Source organism: Hevea brasiliensis, unplaced genomic scaffold (genome assembly GCF_030052815.1).
Source record: "Hevea brasiliensis isolate MT/VB/25A 57/8 unplaced genomic scaffold, ASM3005281v1 Scaf147, whole genome shotgun sequence".
Lineage (NCBI taxonomy): Eukaryota > Viridiplantae > Streptophyta > Magnoliopsida > Malpighiales > Euphorbiaceae > Hevea > Hevea brasiliensis.
Genome location: NW_026614638.1, coordinates 62,025 through 82,414, shown reverse-complemented (window position 1 = coordinate 82,414; position 20,390 = coordinate 62,025). Strand labels below are relative to the sequence as shown.

Below are 20,390 nucleotides of genomic sequence, written 5' to 3'. Positions count from 1 at the left end.
TTAATGTGTAATAATTTTTTTTACATATTAAAATAACATCAAAATAAAAAGAAATAGGAAAAATATATTTCTTTTTTAGAAATTGAGGATTATTAACTCATTTTATAATTGTGTGTATAAACAATATCAAAATTTATATATCATTATAATTAAAATAATATATTTCATAGAATATAATATAGAATGTTAATTTAATAATAGCTTTAGTCTTACCCTTTTTAATAAGATTTTTTTTATGGAAAATATGTTAATTAATTAATTTGACTTTTATTGAATTTTTAATCTTGCTTAGTTTTTCATAAATAATCTAATTATATTTTATAAAATATAAATAACAAATTCATAATAGTAGTATATAGACTTTTTATTAGATTAGTATTCCAAATAATCTAATTATTTTTTATAAATACAAATAACATATTTGTAATATTAGTATATAGACTTCCTATTAAATTAGTATTATTAAATTTTATTCAATTAGGATTATATATTAATTAATTAATATTTTTATAGTAATTAAATTAAATAATTATATTAATATTTTTATTCATATGGTCTAGTTTTCTCACTCTGCCAAATTAAGGAGAAGGGCAGATAATTCCATGTATGGAAACCTAATCTACTAGAACGTCGTCGTTTTTTGGATAATCTCTGCCGCGAATTCCACAATACGGACCAGTAGTTTCTAGGCCTATTATACTGCAATGTGGCCCCCATGGACAGTCCAGATCTAAGCCAAGCGTTAAGCTACAAAACAAAAACGGGAGAGTACCTCATAAGCAATTTCCTGTTTCTTACGATTAGGGTTTCCATTGTTGAGAGAATTTGTGAGAAAGTATGTGGCACGAAGCGAGAAGATCGGAGAGAAAGGTCCACGACATGATGGACGCGGCTAGAAAGAGAGCGCAGAGACGAGCAGTGTACTTGGCCAAGAGGAGAGGCGATCCTCAGCAATCTATTCAGGTCATCGGCAGTAGATACCGGACCTACCGCGACGATGGTCTCTACCAAGCCACCCAGGATCAGCAAGGCCTGTATGTCCTTTTTTGTTTCTATCTTGGGTTGTGGATTGCTACAGTACTGTAATAGATTATGCTCCTTTTATCAATTTGATGGCTATTTATATTTATCTGCTCGTACCTGTGGGTTGTGGCAGAATGTACTTGAAATTTTTGTAATTTGGATAATTGAATTAGATTTTGAGTATTCAGTTAAAGTTGTGCTCCCGCTTTGTCAAGTAAATATAACTATATGGATTTTCTTGAATTTTACACTTTGGAAGCACTGTTGGTTCTTAGAATTTTTTTTTTTTGTGTGTGTGTGGAACTTCCGTTTAGAAATTCTGTTGGATGTTTCCTTTATTCTTTGCTGTCAGTGCCACCATATTTTGCAGAATATCTATCTTTCATATGAATTTGAACTGAGTTTTTAAATTGGCAGGATACCTTGGAATGGGAAACAGGATGTTCTAATTGACAGGTTCTCTTTCTCTCTCTCTCTCTCTCTCTCTCTCTCTCTCGTGTATTCTTGCATAGTTTGGCTATTGCTTTGAAGATTGAGGAATATATGTTTTATTATTGAACAGATTTGATGGTCGTGCCCTGCTTGATTTTATTAGAGAGGCTGGGTCTAGACGGTTTCGGGCCCCAGAAAAGTCAGAAGAAGAAGAAGAACTAGAAGAGTTTGTTAATTTTGAGCGTTACCGGGATTTAATTAAGCACCGACGTAGAGGATGTCGGTACTTTTTTGTTTGCTGGTGTTCAATTCTCATATCTGATTTGTTTTCTTCATTGACTTTTACTTATGACAAAGCCAACCAACAGTTATTCACCTTTGGAGTTTAATGAGATCACTTTTTATATTAGTGTAAATTTAAGAAGTTAGAAGTTCAAGTTACTGACGAAGAGAGTTTTTAATTGGGCATTAACAGTTACTGATGAAGGTGGTTTGCAACATGTAACCCAAGAGATGGAGGCTAAGGCTGTTATTCCATTTGCTTCAGACAGGTTTGTCCCAGCCCCCTCTTTCCATTTGGCTTAGTTGGCGGATAGTTTCATTTCGTTCTGCTGAGGTTATAGCTAAAAAAAAAAAGAAGGAATTCTCAACAATGTTTTCAATGTAATTTTGTTTACGGAAGTTTTCATGTTCAATAAATCTGTTATTACTTATTAATTCTTGCATTCTTCAAGTAGTTATACACATCCACCTTTCATGTGATTATTTTATAACCTGCTCTTCTGTGTGTGTGAATGTGAATGTGATGACATCAGGGTTTTAAATATTGGAAATGGAAACAGTGTAAGGGAATCATATTGAATCAGCCGCCAATTCCATCATAATTTTTTAAACTTCAGGTAGACAGGGTTTAAAATAATAAAATTGGAAACAGTGTAAAGGAATCGGCTGAATCAGTCTGAAATGGCTGATATTTAAAACTAGGGATGACATTAGAATTCAATCTTCTTGAATTCACAAGGACTCTTCTGTGGATTTCATGAGACCGTATGTTTGCAACTTTTATTTGGTAGACTTGTTATTTTTGCCTTGTCATGTTGTGAGCATGACATTCTTGGCCACGTTGTATGATTGGGTTCCTTTTATCTCAAAGAAACAATTTTGATTCATTATAAGTGGCTTTGTAAGGCTGTTAAAAGCTAAAACCACTTAGATGGGTTTGTTTTTATCTTGGCTGATAGCAATCGCTATGATGAGAAAATGGCATTTTTATTATGAAACTTGGGACAGTTGGCTATGTGGATAAGAATTTAGTTGTTTCTCTCCAATTGTTCATTTTAAGAGGCATATCTCATGAAAAATGTAAAAAATCATATGGTCAACTATAAAGATATTTTAATTGTCACTGAGAAGTTCTGTGGTATAGCTATTATGTTCCATGGACTTTGGGATGAATATCAAATACAAGTTCATGTCTGGCTGTTGGAACTAGTTATTTTCTGAAATTTTTAGTTTTTTACTGATATTTCTTCCATTGTGATGAAGTGTCACACCTACATTCAAGTATCCTTATTTGACATGCCTCATTTTAGTTTGCTTGGCCACGTGAAATTTAAATTTTCATGGTTGTGTGGTCTATGGAAACTTCTTGGATTTCTATATTATAGGGTATTGAGGTTTGTCTTACCTTTGTATTGTTAGCTTCGCCAATGATGATTACATATTATCTCATCTCTCTCTCTCTCTCTCTCTCTCTCTCTCTCTTCTTTGAAATGAAAAATACAGTGCTTCTCAGCTGACACAAGCTCCTTCAAGCAAGGGTTCATATTCACAAGTGGGGTTCTCTTATGATGGTGATGTGAAGGAGGAATCTCAATTTTCAGATGGTGATGATAATGAAGACGACGACGAAGACGATGATGATGATGAGGATTTTAACAGTGATGATAGCAATGATGAAGGAATGGATATGATAGCAAAAGAATTTGGAGTAAAAAGGTATGGGTGGCTTGTTTACATGGATAAAAAGGCAAAAGAGGAAGAGAAAAGGCAAAAGGAAATGATCAAAGGAGATCCTGCTATTGTAAGTATGGCAGCAGTGTCTTTTGGATTTCCCCCCCATGTAGTTGTCATTAATAATAGTACAAGGATTACTTTTTCAGAGGAAGCTGAGTCGCAAGGAAAGGAGGAAAGCTTCTCAGATAGAAAGGGAAAGAGAGAGAGAAGCTGCTCGGATAACAGGAACTCGAGTGCTCCATCATGATCCCTACCGGTAGAAAGACTAATTTCTTTTTATCCAAAATTCAAGCAACTTGTTAGAAAATGATAAATAAGTACATCTTATTATGTTTATGATATTGATGCTTCATTTTGTCTTTGCAGGGAGCCTAGAAGAAGTCCAACTTACGAAGCTTATTCTCGCTCTAGAAGGTGGCTCATACTTTTTGCTGATGTTTATGCTTATTTTCTTTTCCCTTACATCAGAGAATCTATTCTATAAACTTTTTTGAATTCTTCTGCATTTTCAGGTCAAGATCAAGATCTCGTTCATACTCACCGTCACATTCAAGGCGATATGCTCGAGGAGGTCATTCGGATGAAGTTCGTCATAGCAAGTCAAGGACTCCTAAAATAGAATATATCACTGAATTTGGGGGCTCTGGTGACGGGGACGAATCGAGGCTTGAAGGATATTCTCCACCATCATCTCCTCCATCCCAAGCTGATATGTTGAGCCGGTCGGAGCACTCGACCTTTAATTATTGCAAAGATAGATTGGACAGTCTTTACACTGCTGCAGCTTACCCATTTTGTTACCTGAAGAAAACTTTTGTGGTTTAAAATAGATCAGGCCTAGGGTTACCTTCTTCATAAGTGCCAAGATGGAGAGGGAAGGAGGCTTCCTTTCTGAAGCTCATATTTTCCCTGAAATTGATTTAATATAGTCTCTTCCAAGAAGTGTGGAACTGTTGGAATGGAGTCTAATGCTTATGCTGTTGTGCAGGCCATCTTCTGGTCTCATACTTGAGGCATTGCATGTTGATCCTGCATCTGGTGTATCCCTTGATAAGGAGAAGAATGCTAAAGTGGTGAAACCAGCAGTAAGGTATGTGATAATATCTAGAGACATTGATGATGCTGTTCAGACATTAGTGTTTTGTAGAATTTGAATTAATGGATGTGTTTTATTTAACCCTCATCCTCATGTAATTTTAATTTATAAATTTATGATACTTTTTCAACAGCACATCATCAGCATTAGCAAAGCTAACCAAAGCAACTACTTCTGGGGGGCCCTTGAAGCTGGCGCCAGGGGAGAAAAAAGAAACTCCTCAGGACAGGCTTAAAAGGATCATGAGCAAACAGCTAAACAAACAAAGTATGATCTATAATACAGGCTTCTGTTGTTATATAGTTCAACAAGTCCTCTTTTTGTCCACATCCATGTTTGGATATTAACACAAATATGGCTTAGAAAAGTTCTTGATAATTTTATCTGTTCATTTACACTCTCATTTTTCTTTTTCTCCACCACCCCCCTAACTCTCTCTCTCTCCATTTTCTTCTCACTTGCCTAAGGCTTGCTTTGAGGAGAAAATTGTGTGTGTGTGTGTGTGTCTGTGTTTTAGGAAGAGTAAGTTGATAGGTCTGTTTTATACCCTCATTTTTTTTTTGAGTCCCTAATATCTAGATTTTATTCTTCTGCAGTTAAAAAAGATACTGCTGCTGAAATTGCCAAGAAACGAGAACAGGAGCGTCAGAGGCTGGAGAAACTTGCAGAAACAAACCGGTTAAGTCGTTATAGGCGTCGTAGCCGCAGTAGGAGCTATAGTCGATCTCCACCTAGGTATTTATCATGTTTTATGGAATCAATAATAAATGCCGTGCATATATAGTTTTGTGATAATTTAGTGAATGTTTTGACATTGGTCAATGTCCATTTCAAAACTCTGATTGTATTTTGTTGGCAATTACATTGTGTACATCCTGTTTGAGTCTAGATTTTGTTTTTGCTGCTTCAAGGGTATGCGATACTGGGTTTGTCTTTTCTATTATTATTGCCCATGCAAGGCCTTCATAAAAATTACTTCTTGAAACCAAAATTGACGTCTGTTAGGATTGATGAACGCTAATGTTGCAAGTTTAGGAAAGAAGTAAAATTAGCCATCTTATATCTAGTAACATGATTGGGGCATCCTCTGATATTTGCCTTTAAATTTAGAATTATCAAAATAAATATTCCACCCCCCCCTCCCCAAAACCAAACCCCAAATAAATAAATAAATCTGGGATTCATTTACTCATCTGATCATTAAATGCAGAAGACACCGACACAGTAGAAGTCCAAGTAGGAGCAGGAGTTCTCGAAGATACCATTCTCGCTCCGGTTCTCGGTCTCACTCCCATTCTCGTTCTGGATCTCGCTCTTATTCCCGTTCACCAAGGTAGGAGGGCTGCATTTTTTCTTTTTTCTGTTGCTTGAAATGGATCATTGTGGAGTCTTATTTAGAGCGTTTTGCATTGCAGGGTGAGAAGTCATTCAAGGCAATCGTAGATATGGTGTGGCATTGAGGAAATTTATATTTATGTTTCAAGCATTATGTTGTCACAAAATTTTACCATAGGGCACTTTTGGCCCTAAAGTACTTATGGTGATGTGTTAGGCAAAGATGATGGAAATTGTATGAGCCTCAATCTTTGGTCTTTGATCCTACTGCTTGATTGTATCTACTGTTTGTGGACATTGTGCAAGATATACAAATGAGAGATTAAAAAGTATATATTAAGTTTTGTCTATAATAACATTGGTTTATGCCAAGTTCTGAGTTTTTGCAGTTCGCTGAAAAACGAAAAACAACTAAGGGTGTCTTGAAATCCTTGGTTGCGCCCTATATTACTATTCCAGTAGGACCGTGATTGGGTGGCTTTTACGTTATATAGACGATTGGAGCATGATACCAATGTATTTTGGAGTCAATAGTTTGTACATTATTTACAAGGTTATGGATTTATTAAAATGGTATCCAGTGGTAACTTAACAAGGCTATGGATTTATCAGAAGGGTATTCAGGGCCTTGATGTGAATTCTGGAAATGACCAATTGTCCTAGGTTTTTTATGGAATTTGTAGTAAATAGAATCGGTTGAAGCTTTTATTAGAAAAGTAATTCGGATTGTTGCAAGCTTTAGACTATATTTCTTTAGACCAGCCAATGACGGGGAAAAAAAAAGGGCTGAGGGATATGAATTGCTACTTGAGCCAACATATTCAGATTAGGAGTTAAGCCAATTGCTTGTTTATCTAAAATTTTCTGCTAGATTAATGAATCAAATTTGAATCATTTGCGAGTGCACTGGTGATGACACCGGGCCAGTTTCGGTTCAAGAGTTAGGGGCTAGTTGGGATCGAATTGAGGGTTCACTCTAATTTTGGCTTCATTGATCAAAATTGAAGGTTTAAATTTTTTAATTTTATTTTCAAAAAGGAAAAAACTGGTTTTGATTCAGTACAAGATTGATTTTAATTAATTTGCTTTTTATTTATTTAAATTTAATTTTGATTCAAATTGAATCTTTGGAAACGATAGTCAGTTTTACAATCATGAGAGTTGAATTTACGCTCATTTTTATTTAGACATATGAATAATGCATTAAACAGTAATACATTTTTTTTCCACAATTTGATTGACCGATAACAGGTGAAAAGAAGAAAAAAGGTTAAGGGATATGACCTATAACTGGAGTCAACATATTCAGAATAGGGATTAAGGGAGGTGCTTGTTTATCTACAATTTGATAGAATAATGAATCAAATTTGAACCATTTATTACTAGTGCACCAGTGACTAGACTTGGCCGGCTGCCTAGCGGGCCTGTTTTGGTTCAAGGGTTGGGGCTAATTGGCATCGGATTGAGGCTCTATGTTGGTTTTGGATTCAGTCCCAATTTCAGTTTTGTTTGATTTTGACTAAATTTGAAATTTAAATTTTTAAAAATTTTCTTTTTTAAGTGAAGAAAAAAAAAGTTTTGACTTAAATTAGACTGATCTATTTTAATTCGGTTTTTGGCTCAAATTAAGACTGATTTTAATCTATTTGATTTTTATCAATTTCAATTCGATTTCGATTTTAAATTGAAATTTGGATCAATCCAATTTTAATTTCTAATCAGACCATGATCAGTTATCCTTACAGCTCTTAGAATTTAATTTACGCTTCATTTTTATTTAGACAAACTAAACATCCGACAAAATAAATATCAATATATAAATATAAAGTTAGATATAGTTGATATTAAATCACGTATATTGTTTTGCCACATAAAATTATTAGTCCATGTAGATTAATAATTAAATTTATAAATTATGATACACATTATGAAAAACAAAGAATTAATTAACATAAAAATTCTATAATTACAATTAATGTATCTAAAATAGAACTATTTTATTATAACAACAAAATTCATTATTTCTCAAAAAGTAAAACACAATTAATACACAAAATTTTATTTTTTATTGCCTACACATAAGCTAATTCCAATTCTAACATGGTAGGATTAAAGGTAAATTATATTAACTGTCTTTGAATTTTGGAGATTATTTTATTTTCGTCCATGAATTTTAATTTGCTACAATAAAAGCATACAATTTTAATTCTATTTCAGAAAAATCACTTTTAAAAATTAAAAATATAAAATGACTATTTTTGTAACACCCCAAAATTTTAAATTTTATTATTTTATGAGTATTTTTGGTATTTTAATTTTATTTAAATTTTAAGAAATTATTTGAGATTTTTTCGGATTTTAAAAATCGGGTTCGATTTTCCGAAAATATAAACTCTGATATTTTTAAAAATTAATTTAAAGACCACGTGACAAAACTAAAAATATATTTGGAGTCTACGAATTTTTCTGAGTTTTCTGGAATTTTTTCGGAATTTTTGGACCTCGTTTTCGGTCCCAAGGTAGAGTAAAAAATTCAAAATTTTGTATTTCGAATCGAACCGGCCGAATCTAACCGGACCGGGTCAGACCGGTCTAATCGGACCGGCTCCCTCCCCTTTTTCTTCCTCCCGCGCGCGTCTCCTCCTCCTTCTCTCTTTCTCCCGTTTTCTCTCTCCTCCCGCCCTGCGGCCACCACCTCCCCACCCACTCACCGTGCGCCGTCCACCTCCTTCCCCGTGGCCGCGCTAGCAGGCCGGAAAACGCGCGCGAAGTCCCCTCCCTCGCGCGCGTTACGTTTCGACTTCCCGGCCAAAATTCAGCCGATCCGGCCACCAATCGGACCGGGTTTTGTGTCTAAAATCATCTACTCGTCGAGAGCTTTCCATAGACACCAAGAACGCTGAAATCCATCGAGCGGTTTGTCCAATTTTTGCCCAGGAAGTTTTAGCCCATTTTGATTTTCGGGCTAGATTTCTCGCAAACCGTGAATCCACGAAAACCGAGAGTACGAGCGCTCCACTCGTCGAGAGCTTCGCGGCGACATAAATTTCGAATTTTTTCGACACCGTTTTTCGGTGGGTCCCACGGAACTTCGCAGTGTTTTTCCGAGCATTAAATGAGCTTAGAAAATTCTGAAAAATTTATGTACTAACCCCCGTGTTGTGGGCTTCGTGTAGGTATCCTCAATTCGCGAAAATTCGACGATTGACTGTGCTCGCAAATTTGGGCGAACGGACTTCATCGGAAAAGTCTCCGAATTGGACCGAAGTTTTGGCTACCCTCCTATTGTCAAATGTCTCGAGCGCGTTCTCGAAGTCGGAATCGGCAAAGGTAAACCCGAACCTTGCTTTTTCGTAATTTTCTAGTGCTTAAATGGGATTAAAAATTCATAAAATATTCGTGGTAGCTCAGAAAATTATGATTCTTTTTGCAATAGCCTAGTAATATTGCTAAGGACCACGGGGCAAAGTTTTAGAATTTTTAGAGCTTGTTTGGGTAGTTTTTGCAAAAATGATCAATTATAAGGATTAAATTGAAATTTTACATATTGTGATGGATGACTGATTTGATGGGCCCAGGAGGGGCTGTGTGATGTGATTGAGTTGTGGATATATGGATTGTGAATATAGAAGTGTGTTTTGAGCCATTTTGCAGGTTGGGTAAGTCCTAGGTATAGGGGAGACTCTGCCGAATTTTCGGCATGACTTAGGATGTATTTGGTCTTTTCTTGATTGTATTGAGTCATTTGTATTAAATAATTGTAATGTAATTGTCAGGTGAGCCGGGAAGGCCTTCTTCCTCCGCCCAGCCGCCACAGTAACCGTTGTCAAGTCTGTGAGTAAAATATTAATTTTAATTGTAATTTCACTATTATTATATGTTCAAGCATGCCCATGCATCACTTATATGCATATATTTATGTAGTTAAACTCTAGGCACGATTTATGTTGCATTGATAACTGTTAAAGTGCCATGGATGTTGTTGTGGTAATTTGGAGCAGTGTGCGTGCGTTGGCGTGCGTGTGATGTGGTGTGGACTATGGATAGGACGGGTAGTCACGGCTTGAGTTCTTCGCTGGGACCCGATCCTTCGGGGGGTAGTCACGGCTTGAGTTCTTCGCTGGGACCCCCGATTTGGTTTATTAAGCGAAAGTCCGGCTTGAGTTCTTCGCTGGCACCAGGTTGGATTTAAGAGAGCTGTATAGGGGATCAGCTCCCATATATTATGATTGATACTACAGGGTGTGTGAGTGCTCCAAATTACCTTTTTGATGTTATGATGTGAAAATGTTGTTGATGTTGCATTTCACTCCACAGGTTGCATTAGTTTTAGATAGTTATAGAGATTATGGTTAAAATTGATATTTTACTCTCTGAGTCGAACGCTCACTCCTGTTCAATATTTTTCCAGGCCACAGGAGGATATTTTTGAGGTTAACCTGCTTCCTTTCCTCGCAGGTTGTTTATCAATGTTTGTGTAATTTTATTAACTCCTAGAATTTCCGCATGTGTTAGAAGTATTTATTTGATTTTGGTCTGTAATATTATTATCATGTTGGACCTGTAAACATATAATGATATGCCTGTTTGATGGATTGGATGAGGGAGTTGAGCTCCCATTTATTTTTTTACTGATGAGTATGTGGAGGGTGAGCTGAGCTCCCCAATTGATGATATATTTTGTTTACAGGTCGGGTGAGCCAAAAAACACCCTGTTGAAAGGTCCACTTTATGGCCGGACTCCGTCCGGTTGATTTCTTGATATTGGGCCCAAATGGGCCTTAGAGTTGGATTAATGAATAGTTAGGCTTACTACGGGCCTCGGGGGCTTTAGGCTGGCCCAGGTCCTAGTGCCGGTCCGGCCCATAGGTTGGGTCGTGACAAATGTGGTATCAGAGCTTAGGCTCCAGATTCTTAGGGAATGTTCATCTAAAGTGTTGGGAAGAGTCTACTAGGAGTCACATGCGGAAAAATAGGGTCCACATTCGTCTTGCATTGTCATCTTTGCTTCTAGTTTCTGCTTCATATATTGTGTGTAAATATGAGTCTATAGAGCTGTGTAATGAGTAATTTTGAATTTTGTGGGCTAATGCTGCTGAATTTCAGGAAAATGCGTAGAAGCAGGAGAGCTGCCACTGCACCAGAACCAGATGTGCCTGACGAGGTGTCAGCACAGGATGAGGCGCCTGCCCCGAGGAGGCGGGGTAGGAGGCCTAGAGCTGCTCAAGTAGAAGAGCAGCTGCCACCAGTTCAGGATCAGTCGTTTATGGCACAGGGTCCCATGGACCCCATGGCAGCTACTCTAGCTGGGTTGCAGAGGACCATCGATATGATGGCGCAGTATATGGTCCACCCTCCACAGCAGCAGCAGTCCACCGCACCAAGAGGAGAACCTTACAAACAGATCATAAATTTCAAGAAGTTGGTGCCTGGTACTTATGATGTGTCAGACGATGCATATCGATTTTTGGATTCCTGCAGACAGCGAGAGCGAGTGCGATTGGTGATAGAAGACTAATAGAGTGTATGCAGCATGTCATGGGGCCTATGCCTAGACAATGGATGAATGACTACATATTACCTCGGATGGAGGGTTTGTCGTGGACTCAGTTTGTGGAACTGTTCATCAATCGGTTTGTGCCAGAAAGCTTCAGGGATCAAAAGCAGTGGGCCTTTGAGGCCTTAAGACAGAATGGCAGGTCTGTAGATGAATATGCTACAGAATTTCTTGAGTTGAGCAGGTATGCCCCTACAGCAGTTGCTACAGAAACTATGAAGGTGAAGAGGTTCCTAAAGGGGCTTGACAGGAGGTATGCAAACCTGGCCATGATGTCTGATCAGTCGTTTGATGTGGTAGTTGATCGAGCCAGACAGATAGAGATTAGCTATGCTGCAGATGACAGCGGAAGAGCAAAGAAAAACAGAGCAGAGGGTTCTTCAGGTGCTCCCCATATGGGTGCTCGGATAGTGGTGGCGAGTAATTTGAGAGGAAGAAGTAGGAACAAGAAGAGTGGTTTTAGACACAAATCCGAGGGTTCGGACCGAGTGCGAATCCAAAGGGTGGTCACGATTCGGGTATAGCGATTCTGGTGCAGTTCAGGATCCTCCTTGACACCTTGTGCACAGAGTGGAAGAGGACATTCAGGACCTTATTTGATGGGTTCAGGAGTATGCTTCAGTTGTGGCCAACCAGGTCACTTTGCTAGGGAATGCCCCATGTTCAGTGAGCCATAGATGGGGTCACAGGGTTCTGTTGCAAATGTTCCTCGCCAGTTGTATCCGGGTGCTTCGGCATGGCGGTGATCGATTTAGTGGCCAACAGGGCCGAGGACAAGGGGATGTGGATTTGGAGGCAGATCAGGAGGTAGAAGTCAGTATCAGGGTTCTGCCACTCAGGGTAGGGGTCAAGCTCGGGTTTTCACCCTGACCCACCAGGATGCTCAAGCTTCAAATGCAGTTGTGGCAGGTATTCTTCTGGTCTGTTCCTATGAGGCTCGTGTTTTGATAGATCCGGGTGCTATGCACTCATTTGTCTCCCCTGTGTTTGCCATGAGGTTGGGTAGAAACCCTACAACCTTAGAATGTCCTTTGTCGGTAGTTACCCCACTTAGTGACAACATAGATGTAGATATGGTTTTTTCGGGTAGCCCAGTGGTAGTGGATGGAAAGATCCTCCCAGCAGACTTGGTTCCTCTACCAGTAATGGATTTTGATGTAATTTTGGGGATGGATTGGTTGGCAACTCATTATGCCACCTTAGACTGCAGGAACAAAAAGGTGTATTTCCACATACCTGGTGTGGAAGAGTTTAGCTTTGATGGTGACAGGAGCGTGGCTCCATATAATTTGGTGTCAGCGATTAGCGCTAGAAAAATGTTGAGGCGTGGATGCCAAGGGTATTTGGCATTGGTGAGAGATACATTTGTAGAAGGTGTTAGCATGGAAAATGTTCCTGTTGTCAGAGAATTTATGGATGTCTTCCCTGAAGAGCTTCCAGGGTTGCCACCAGAAAGGGAAATAGAGTTCTGCATTGATGTTGTTCAGGGTACAAATCCCATATCCATGCCACCTTACAGGATGGCACCAGCAGAATTGAAAGAGCTGAAGGAGCAACTACAGGAGCTTTTGGACAAGGGTTTCATACGCCCGAGCACTTCACCCTGGGGCACTCCTGTGCTATTTGTAAGAAAGAAAGATGGGTCATTGAGGTTGTGTATTGACTACAGACAGCTGAACAAGGTGACTGTGAAGAACAAGTATCCACTTCCTCGGATCGATGATCTGTTTGATCAGCTCCAAGGGACTAGATTCTTTTCCAAGATAGACCTGCGATCAGGCTACCATCAGTTGAGAATCAGGGATGAGGACGTGTCCAAAACGGCATTCAGGACAAGATATGGTCATTATGAGTTCTTGGTGATGTCTTTTGGACTCACTAATGCACCAGCAGCCTTCATGGACTTGATAAACCGAGTGTTCAAGCCATTTTTGGACCGTTTTGTCATCGTATTCATAGATGACATTTTGGTATACTCTCAGACCGAGGAAGAACACATGTGGCACTTGAGGATGGTGTTGCAGACTTTGAGGGAGCACCAGCTATATGCCAAATTTTTGAAATGTGAATTTTAGCTAGAAAGCATCTCATTCTTGGGACACGTGGTTTCAAGAGAAGGTATTCAAGTGGATCCCAAGAAAATTGAAGTCAGAATCGATTGGCTTAGGCCTACAACAGTCACTGAGGTGCGAAGTTTTCTGGGTTTAGCTGGCTACTATAGGCGTTTTGTGCAAGATTTTTCCAGGATAGCGGCTCCCCTAACTAAGTTAACTCGGAAGAATGTTCCATTCATTTGGATAGATGACTGTGAGAAGAGCTTCCAGAAGCTTAAGGAGTGTCTAACCACCGCCCCTGTGTTGACACTACCTATGAGTGGTGAAGGATACACCGTGTACTGTGACGCCTCCAGAGTTGGCCTAGGGTGTGTTTTGATGCAGAATGGAAAAGTAGTAGCTTATGCTTCAAGACAGCTGAAGAGGCATGAGCAGAACTACCCCACCCATGATTTGGAAATGGCGGCTGTAATCTTTGCACTAAAAATCTGGAGACACTACCTGTATGGTGAAGTGTGCGAGATATACACCGACCATAAGAGTTTGAAGTACATCTTCCAACAGAGGGATTTAAACTTGAGACAGAGGAGATGGATGGAGCTTCTGAAAGACTATGATTGCACCATCCAGTACCACCCTGGGAAGGCCAATGTAGTGGCAGATGCTTTGAGCAGGAAGTCTTCTGGCAGTTTGGCGCACATTTCAGTGGAGAAGAGACCGTTGATTCGGGAAGTACATGAGTTAATGGATCAAGGTTTAATTCTAGATCTTTCAGATGAGGGGGTATTGTTGGCTCATTTTTCAGTGAGGCCAGACTTGCGAGACAGAGTTAGAGTTTCCCAGCACAGAGACCAACAACTGATGAGAATCATAGAAAGAGTACAGCAAGGTGAAGGTGGTGAGTTTGGATTTGCCAATGATGGCGCCCTAGTGCAGGGTTCTAGGATATGTGTGCCCGATGTGGACAATCTCAGAAATGAAATCATGCAAGAGGCACACTATACACTGTACAATGTCCACCCAGGTTCCACCAAGATGTACCATGATGTGAAAGATAGCTACTGGTGGAATGGCATGAAGAGAGACATAGCAGACTTTGTGTCCAAGTGCTTGACTTGTCAGAAGGTGAAGTTTGAACACCAGAGACCGTCAGGGAAGCTGCAAGAGCTCCCTATCCCAGAATGGAAGTGGGAAATGATCACTATGGATTTTGTGACTGGGTTGCCTCGTACCACGCGAGGATATGATTCGATATGGGTAATTGTAGACCGTCTAACCAAATCAGCTCACTTCTTGCCTGTGAAGACTACTTATTCTGTGGCACAGTATGCCCGACTCTACATTCGAGAAATAGTCAGATTGCATGGAGTTCCGGCTTCCATAATATCTGACAGAGGGCCCCAGTTCACTTCTCGGTTTTGGAGGAAGTTGCAGGAGGCACTTGGCACACAGTTGAACTTTAGTACGGCTTTTCACCCTCGCATGCAGACGAATGATGCGAAAGGACAATCCAAACACTGGAAGACATGCTTCGCATGAGTGTTTTGGATTTTGGAGGTCAATGGGATGATCAGCTAGCTTTAGTGGAGTTTGCCTACAACAACAGTTACCATTCCAGCATAGGGATGGCACCCTATGAGGCACTATATGGAAGAAAGTGTAGGTCTCCTCTGTGTTGGACGGAAATGGGAGAAGCGAAGGTGCATGATGTAGATCTAGTGCAGTACACTTCAGAAGTAGTTCCTTTAATCAGGGAACGATTGAAAACAGCTTTCAGTAGGCAGAAGAGTTATGCAGACCCCAGACGGAGGGATGTGGAGTTTGCAGTAGGCGACTATGTATTCCTGAAGGTTTCTCCGATGAAGGGAACGATGAGATTTGGAAAGAAGAGCAAGTTGGCACCTCGGTATATCTGACCTTTTGAGGTTACGGATAGAGTTGGAGCAGTTGCCTACCGGTTGGAGCTACCACCCAACCTTTCTCACGTTCATCCCGTATTTCACATCTCCATGCTCAGGAAATACATTCCCGATCCTTTTCATGTACTACAGCCGGATGTAATAGAACTAAAGGAGAACTTGACATTTGAGGAGCAACCTGTAGCCATAGTGGACTACCAAGTGAGACAGCTAAGATCAAAACAGATCCCTATGGTTAAGGTTTTGTGGAGGAGCCAGTCAGTGGAAGAGTGCACCTGGGAGTCAGAACGGGACATGCGTAGCAAGTACCCTTATCTATTCAATGTATAATCATGTGCTTTATTTTGCCTTGTGTAAAAAATTCGAGGACGAATTTTCTGTAAGGGGGGAAGAATGTAACACCCCAAAATTTTAAATTTTATTATTTTATGAGTATTTTTGGTATTTTAATTTTATTTAAATTTTAAGAAATTATTTGAGATTTTTCGGATTTTAAAAATCGGGTTCGATTTTCCGAAAATATAAACTTTGATGATTTTTAAAAATTAATTTAAAGACCACGTGGCAAAACTAAAAATATATTTGGTGTCTACGAATTTTTCTGAGTTTTCTCGAATTTTTTCGAAATTTTTGGACCTTATTTTCGGTCCCGAGGTAGAGTAAAAAATTCAAAATTTTGTATTTCGAATCGAATCGGTCGAATCGAACCGGACCAGATCGGACCAATCGAATCGGACCGGCTCCCTCTCTTTTTTCTTCCTCCCGTGCGCGTCTCCTCCTCCTTCTCTCTTTCTCCCGTTTTCTCTCTCCTCCCGCTGACCAGCCGCCACTACCTCCCCGCCACGGCTCACCGTGCGTCCTACATCCTTCCCCCGGCCGGCCGCTGCCCCAAACGGCCGGAAAACGCGCGCGAAGTCCCCTCCCTCGCGCATGCGACGTTTCGACTTCCCGGCCAAAATCCGGCCAATCCGGCCACCAATCGGACCAGGTCTTGTGTCTAAAATCATCTACTCGTCGAGAGCTTTCCATAGACACCAAGAACGCCGAAATCCATCAAACGGTTTGTCCAATTTTTGCCTGGAAAGTTTTAGCCGATTTTGACTTTCGGGCTAGATCTCTCACAAACCATGAATCCCACGAGAAAATCGAGAGCACCAGAGCGCTCCACTAGTCGAGAGCTTCGCGGCGACATAAATTTTAAATTTTTCTGACACCGTTTTTCGGTGGGTCCCACGGAACTTCGCAGTGTTTTTCCGAGCATTAAATAAGCTTAGAAAATTCTGAAAATTTTATGTACTAACCCCCGTGTTGTGGGCTTCGTGTAGGTATCCTCAATTCGCGGAAATTCGGCAATTGACCGGGTCTGCAAATTTCGAGCCAGACAGACCCGTTACTGGAAAAGTCTCCAAATTGGACCGAGGTTTTGGCTACCCCCCCATTTTCAGACGTCCCGAGCACGTTCCTAAAGTCGGAATCGGCAAAGGTAAACCCGAACCTTGCTTTTTCGTAATTTTCTAGTGCTTAAATGGGTTTAAAAATTCATAAAATATTCGTGGTAGCTCAGAAAATCATGATTCTTTTTGCAATAGCCTAGTAATATTGCTAAGGACCGCGGGGCAAAGTTTTAGAATTTTTAGAGCTTGTTTGGGTAGTTTTTGCAAAAATGATCAATTATAAAGACTAAATTGAAATTTTACATATTGTGATGGATGACTGATTTGATGGGCCCAGGAGGGGCTGTGTGATGTGATTGAGTTGTGGATATATGGATTGTGAATATAGAAGTGTGTTTTGAGCCATTTTGCAGGTTGGGTAAGTCCTAGGTATAGGGGAGACTCTGCCGAATTTTCGGCATGACTTAGGACGTATTTAGTCTTTTCTTGATTGTATTGAGTCATTTGTATTAAATAATTGTAATGTAATTGTCAGGTGAGCCGGGACAGCCTTCTTCCTTTGCCCAGCCGCCACAGTAACCGTTGTCAAGTCTGTGAGTAAAATATTAATTTTAATTGTAATTTTACTATTATTATATGTTCAAGCATGCCCATGCATCACTTATATACATATATTTATGTAGTTAAACTCTAGGCACGATTTATGTTGCATTGATAACTGTTAAAGTACCATGGATGTTGTTGTGGTAATTTGGAGCAGTGTGCGTACGTTGGTGTGCGTGTGATGTGGTGTGGACTATGGATAGGACGGGTAGTCACGGCTTGAGTTCTTCGCTGGGACCCGATCCTTCGGGGGGTAGTCACAGCTTGAGTTCTTCGCTGGCACCAAGTTGGATTTAAGAGAACTGTATAGGGGATCAGCTCCCATATATTATGATTGATACTACAGGGTGTGTGAGTGCTCCAAATTACCTTTTTGATGTTATGATGTGAAAATGTTGTTGATGTTGTATTTCACTCTACAGGGTGCATTAGTTTTAGATAGTTATAGAGATTATAGTTAAAATTGATATTTTAATCTCTGAGTCGAACGCTCACTCCTGTTCAATATTTTTCCAGGCCACAGGAGAATATTTTTGAGGTTAACCTGCTTCCTTTCCTCGCAGGTTGTTTATCAATGTTTGTGTAATTTTATTAACTCCTAGAATTTCCACATGTGTTAGAAGTATTTATTTAATTTTGGTCTGTAATATTATTATCATGTTGGACCTGTAAACATATAATGATATGCCTATTTGATGGATTGGATGAGGGAGCTGAGCTCCCATTTATTTTTATGCTGATGAGTATGTAGAGGGTGAGCTGAGCTCCCCAATTGATGATATATTTTGTTTACAGGTCGGGTGAGCCAAAAACTCCCCGTTGAAAGGTCAACTTTATGGCCGGACTCCGTCCTGCTGATTTCTTGATATTAGGCCCAAATGGGCCTTAGAGTTGGATTAATGAATAGTTAGGCTTACTACGGGCCTCGGGGGCTTTAGGCTGGCCCAGGTCCTAATGCCAGTCCGGCCCATAGATTGAGTCGTGACAATTTTAACCCTCTTAAAAAGAAAATTACTATTTTATTTATTAAATTAATTATTTTATTTAACTCTCTCTTCTTCTCCTCTCTTTCTCTTTCTGTCTCATTTTGTCTTCAATCTCTTCTTTTTCTTCATCTCTATCTCTATCTCTCTCTCTTTCTCTCTCATTTAAAATGATAATTAAAAAAATATTGTTTCATTTCTAAACATTCTATAAAGCATCATAAATTAGTAAGCAATCCGTTTAAAAAATTTTTATTTTTAAAACTTGAATCAACAAAAACATAGGAAATCGAAAACCCATATCATCAAGATATTAAAAGATATTGAAAAATCAAAACTTAAGACAACAAGAAAACCACAAATCTCATAATGCCCCCACAAAATCCTCAATTCCCCAACACAAACCCACCTCCAAGTATCTCATCTCCCTCTCTTTCGACTAATAATTTCCAATCCATTTTTGTACCCAAAAGAGTTTTCTTTTCGGTTTCAATTTCCACTCTCTCTGAGATTGTGAATATGCCCTTAAAGCTGTTGCTATTGTTTCCGCCAAATGGGGAGGAGTAGGTAGAGAAGTTCAAGGAGGGGGCTATCCCCAAATGGGTTCCTCGACCAATCGGAAGCTAGTGATCTGAGTCTACACTAGAGGCTCTGCAGAAGGCGGATTCATTCACTCATTGCTGACTCTTAAATGCATAAACAATAATGAATATAACTTTTTTCAATTTTTTATTTGTATTTCCAAATATATTTTGCGTTATTATCGTTTTTTTGCTGATTTTTTTTATATGCAAATAAGAAAATCCGCATAAGCATTTGAAAATTAGAAGTTGAATTACTGTGACTTTAATATATATATATATATATTTTTTGTCTTTTTCTTAGAAAGATTAAGGGCAGATCATATCTAACAAATTTTAATTTATATTAGAGATTTTGTTTAAAAAATCATTATTATTAATAAATATTGATGTGATTCAAAACAGCAGGTCTTAGGAGCTTGACATGTGGAAGTTGCTTGATATAAATGGTTATGGCGACGTCGTGAGTTCATCATAAAAAAACTCTTTGATGATTAAGTTAGTCCAATGACTATAAATATTTGAAACAGAGAAAAAGAAAAGCGTAGAGAATAATGCTCTACTTGTGGATTAAGGATCTATAATACGAATGAGAGTAAAAGTCTAGAGTTCCTTACTTTGGTTTGGATTTCTTCTATCAAACATGGTTGGATACGTGATGCTTCCTCGTTAAAGACAAGTATCGCCAAGAACTTGACAATAAGTAATCTACTAGTCTAGTTGTTTGGAGACTCGTCTAATTCTATGTTTATATTTGTTATTTTTTATGGTTTGAATTTTTAGATATGTTTTCATGGGTTTAAATTATGATTCCACCCGAAAATTTTGCGTTTGCGATTCGATTGGGATAAAATTGAGATATTGCCCCCGCAGTATGGACCAGTATAAATATTATAATATTCTACTCTTTGTGGTAGAGTTGTGAGATATTCGAGAAATATACTGAGGTTTGGATTTGAGAGTTCTGGTTAATTATATCTTACTCTTTTTTCATCATAGTGAAACTTTTTCTCTTATCTTGCCCGTGGACGTAGACCTTACGGTTGAATAACGTTAAATTCTGTATTATTATTTTTCTCTGTTCAATATTATGTGATTGTGTGATTTGTGTGTGTGTGTCTTAGATTTGCGTGCTTGTTATAACAAACTGGTATCAGAGCTTTACGCGTAAAACCTAGGGTTTATAAATGGCGTTGTCTTCAACGAAGTATGAGATGGAGAAGTTTTATGGTGGATCGAGTTTCAGTCTGTGGAAGATTAAAATTAAATATTCCTTGATCCTACAAGATCTATAGAAGGCAATCGAGGATAACTTTCCAGAACATATAAAAGAGACGGAAAAGGCTGATCTAAAGGAGAGAGCCTTGAGTGCGATTTTAATGAGCGTAACTGATAAT

At 39.0% G+C, this 20,390-nt stretch overlaps 1 protein-coding gene across 2 annotated transcripts; it reads left to right on the top strand.

Annotated features, from left to right (window-relative positions):
• The first annotated feature begins 820 nt into the window (after positions 1 to 820).
• Positions 821 to 6,242, top strand: LOC110673681 (uncharacterized). Of its 2 annotated transcripts, none has more exons than XM_058141561.1 (13): positions 821 to 1,034; positions 1,441 to 1,479; positions 1,586 to 1,734; positions 1,931 to 2,006; positions 3,241 to 3,538; positions 3,618 to 3,727; positions 3,838 to 3,885; positions 3,984 to 4,193; positions 4,460 to 4,561; positions 4,701 to 4,834; positions 5,164 to 5,302; positions 5,781 to 5,900; positions 5,983 to 6,242. In XM_058141561.1, the coding sequence occupies exons 1-13, from the start codon at positions 838 to 840 to the stop codon at positions 6,008 to 6,010; spliced, it is 1,650 nt and encodes a 549-aa protein (XP_057997544.1). In that variant the 5' UTR covers positions 821 to 837; the 3' UTR covers positions 6,011 to 6,242. The 2 variants fall into 2 exon arrangements, with proteins under 2 accessions (XP_057997544.1, XP_057997543.1); XM_058141560.1 differs by having other exon boundaries at positions 822 to 1,034; positions 5,778 to 5,900.
• Positions 6,243 to 20,390: the final 14,148 nt, after the last annotated feature.

Bases quoted from the DNA above. Each gene is read 5' to 3' on its own strand.
- LOC110673681 (XM_058141560.1), top strand. From the start codon at position 838: ATGTGGCACGAAGCGAGAAGATCGGAGAGAAAGGTCCACGACATGATG. The intron at 3,886-3,983 runs GTGGCTCATACT...CTGCATTTTCAG, and splicing joins GCTTATTCTCGCTCTAGAAG to GTCAAGATCAAGATCTCGTT. The intron at 4,194-4,459 runs GTCGGAGCACTC...GCTGTTGTGCAG, and splicing joins CAAGCTGATATGTTGAGCCG to GCCATCTTCTGGTCTCATAC.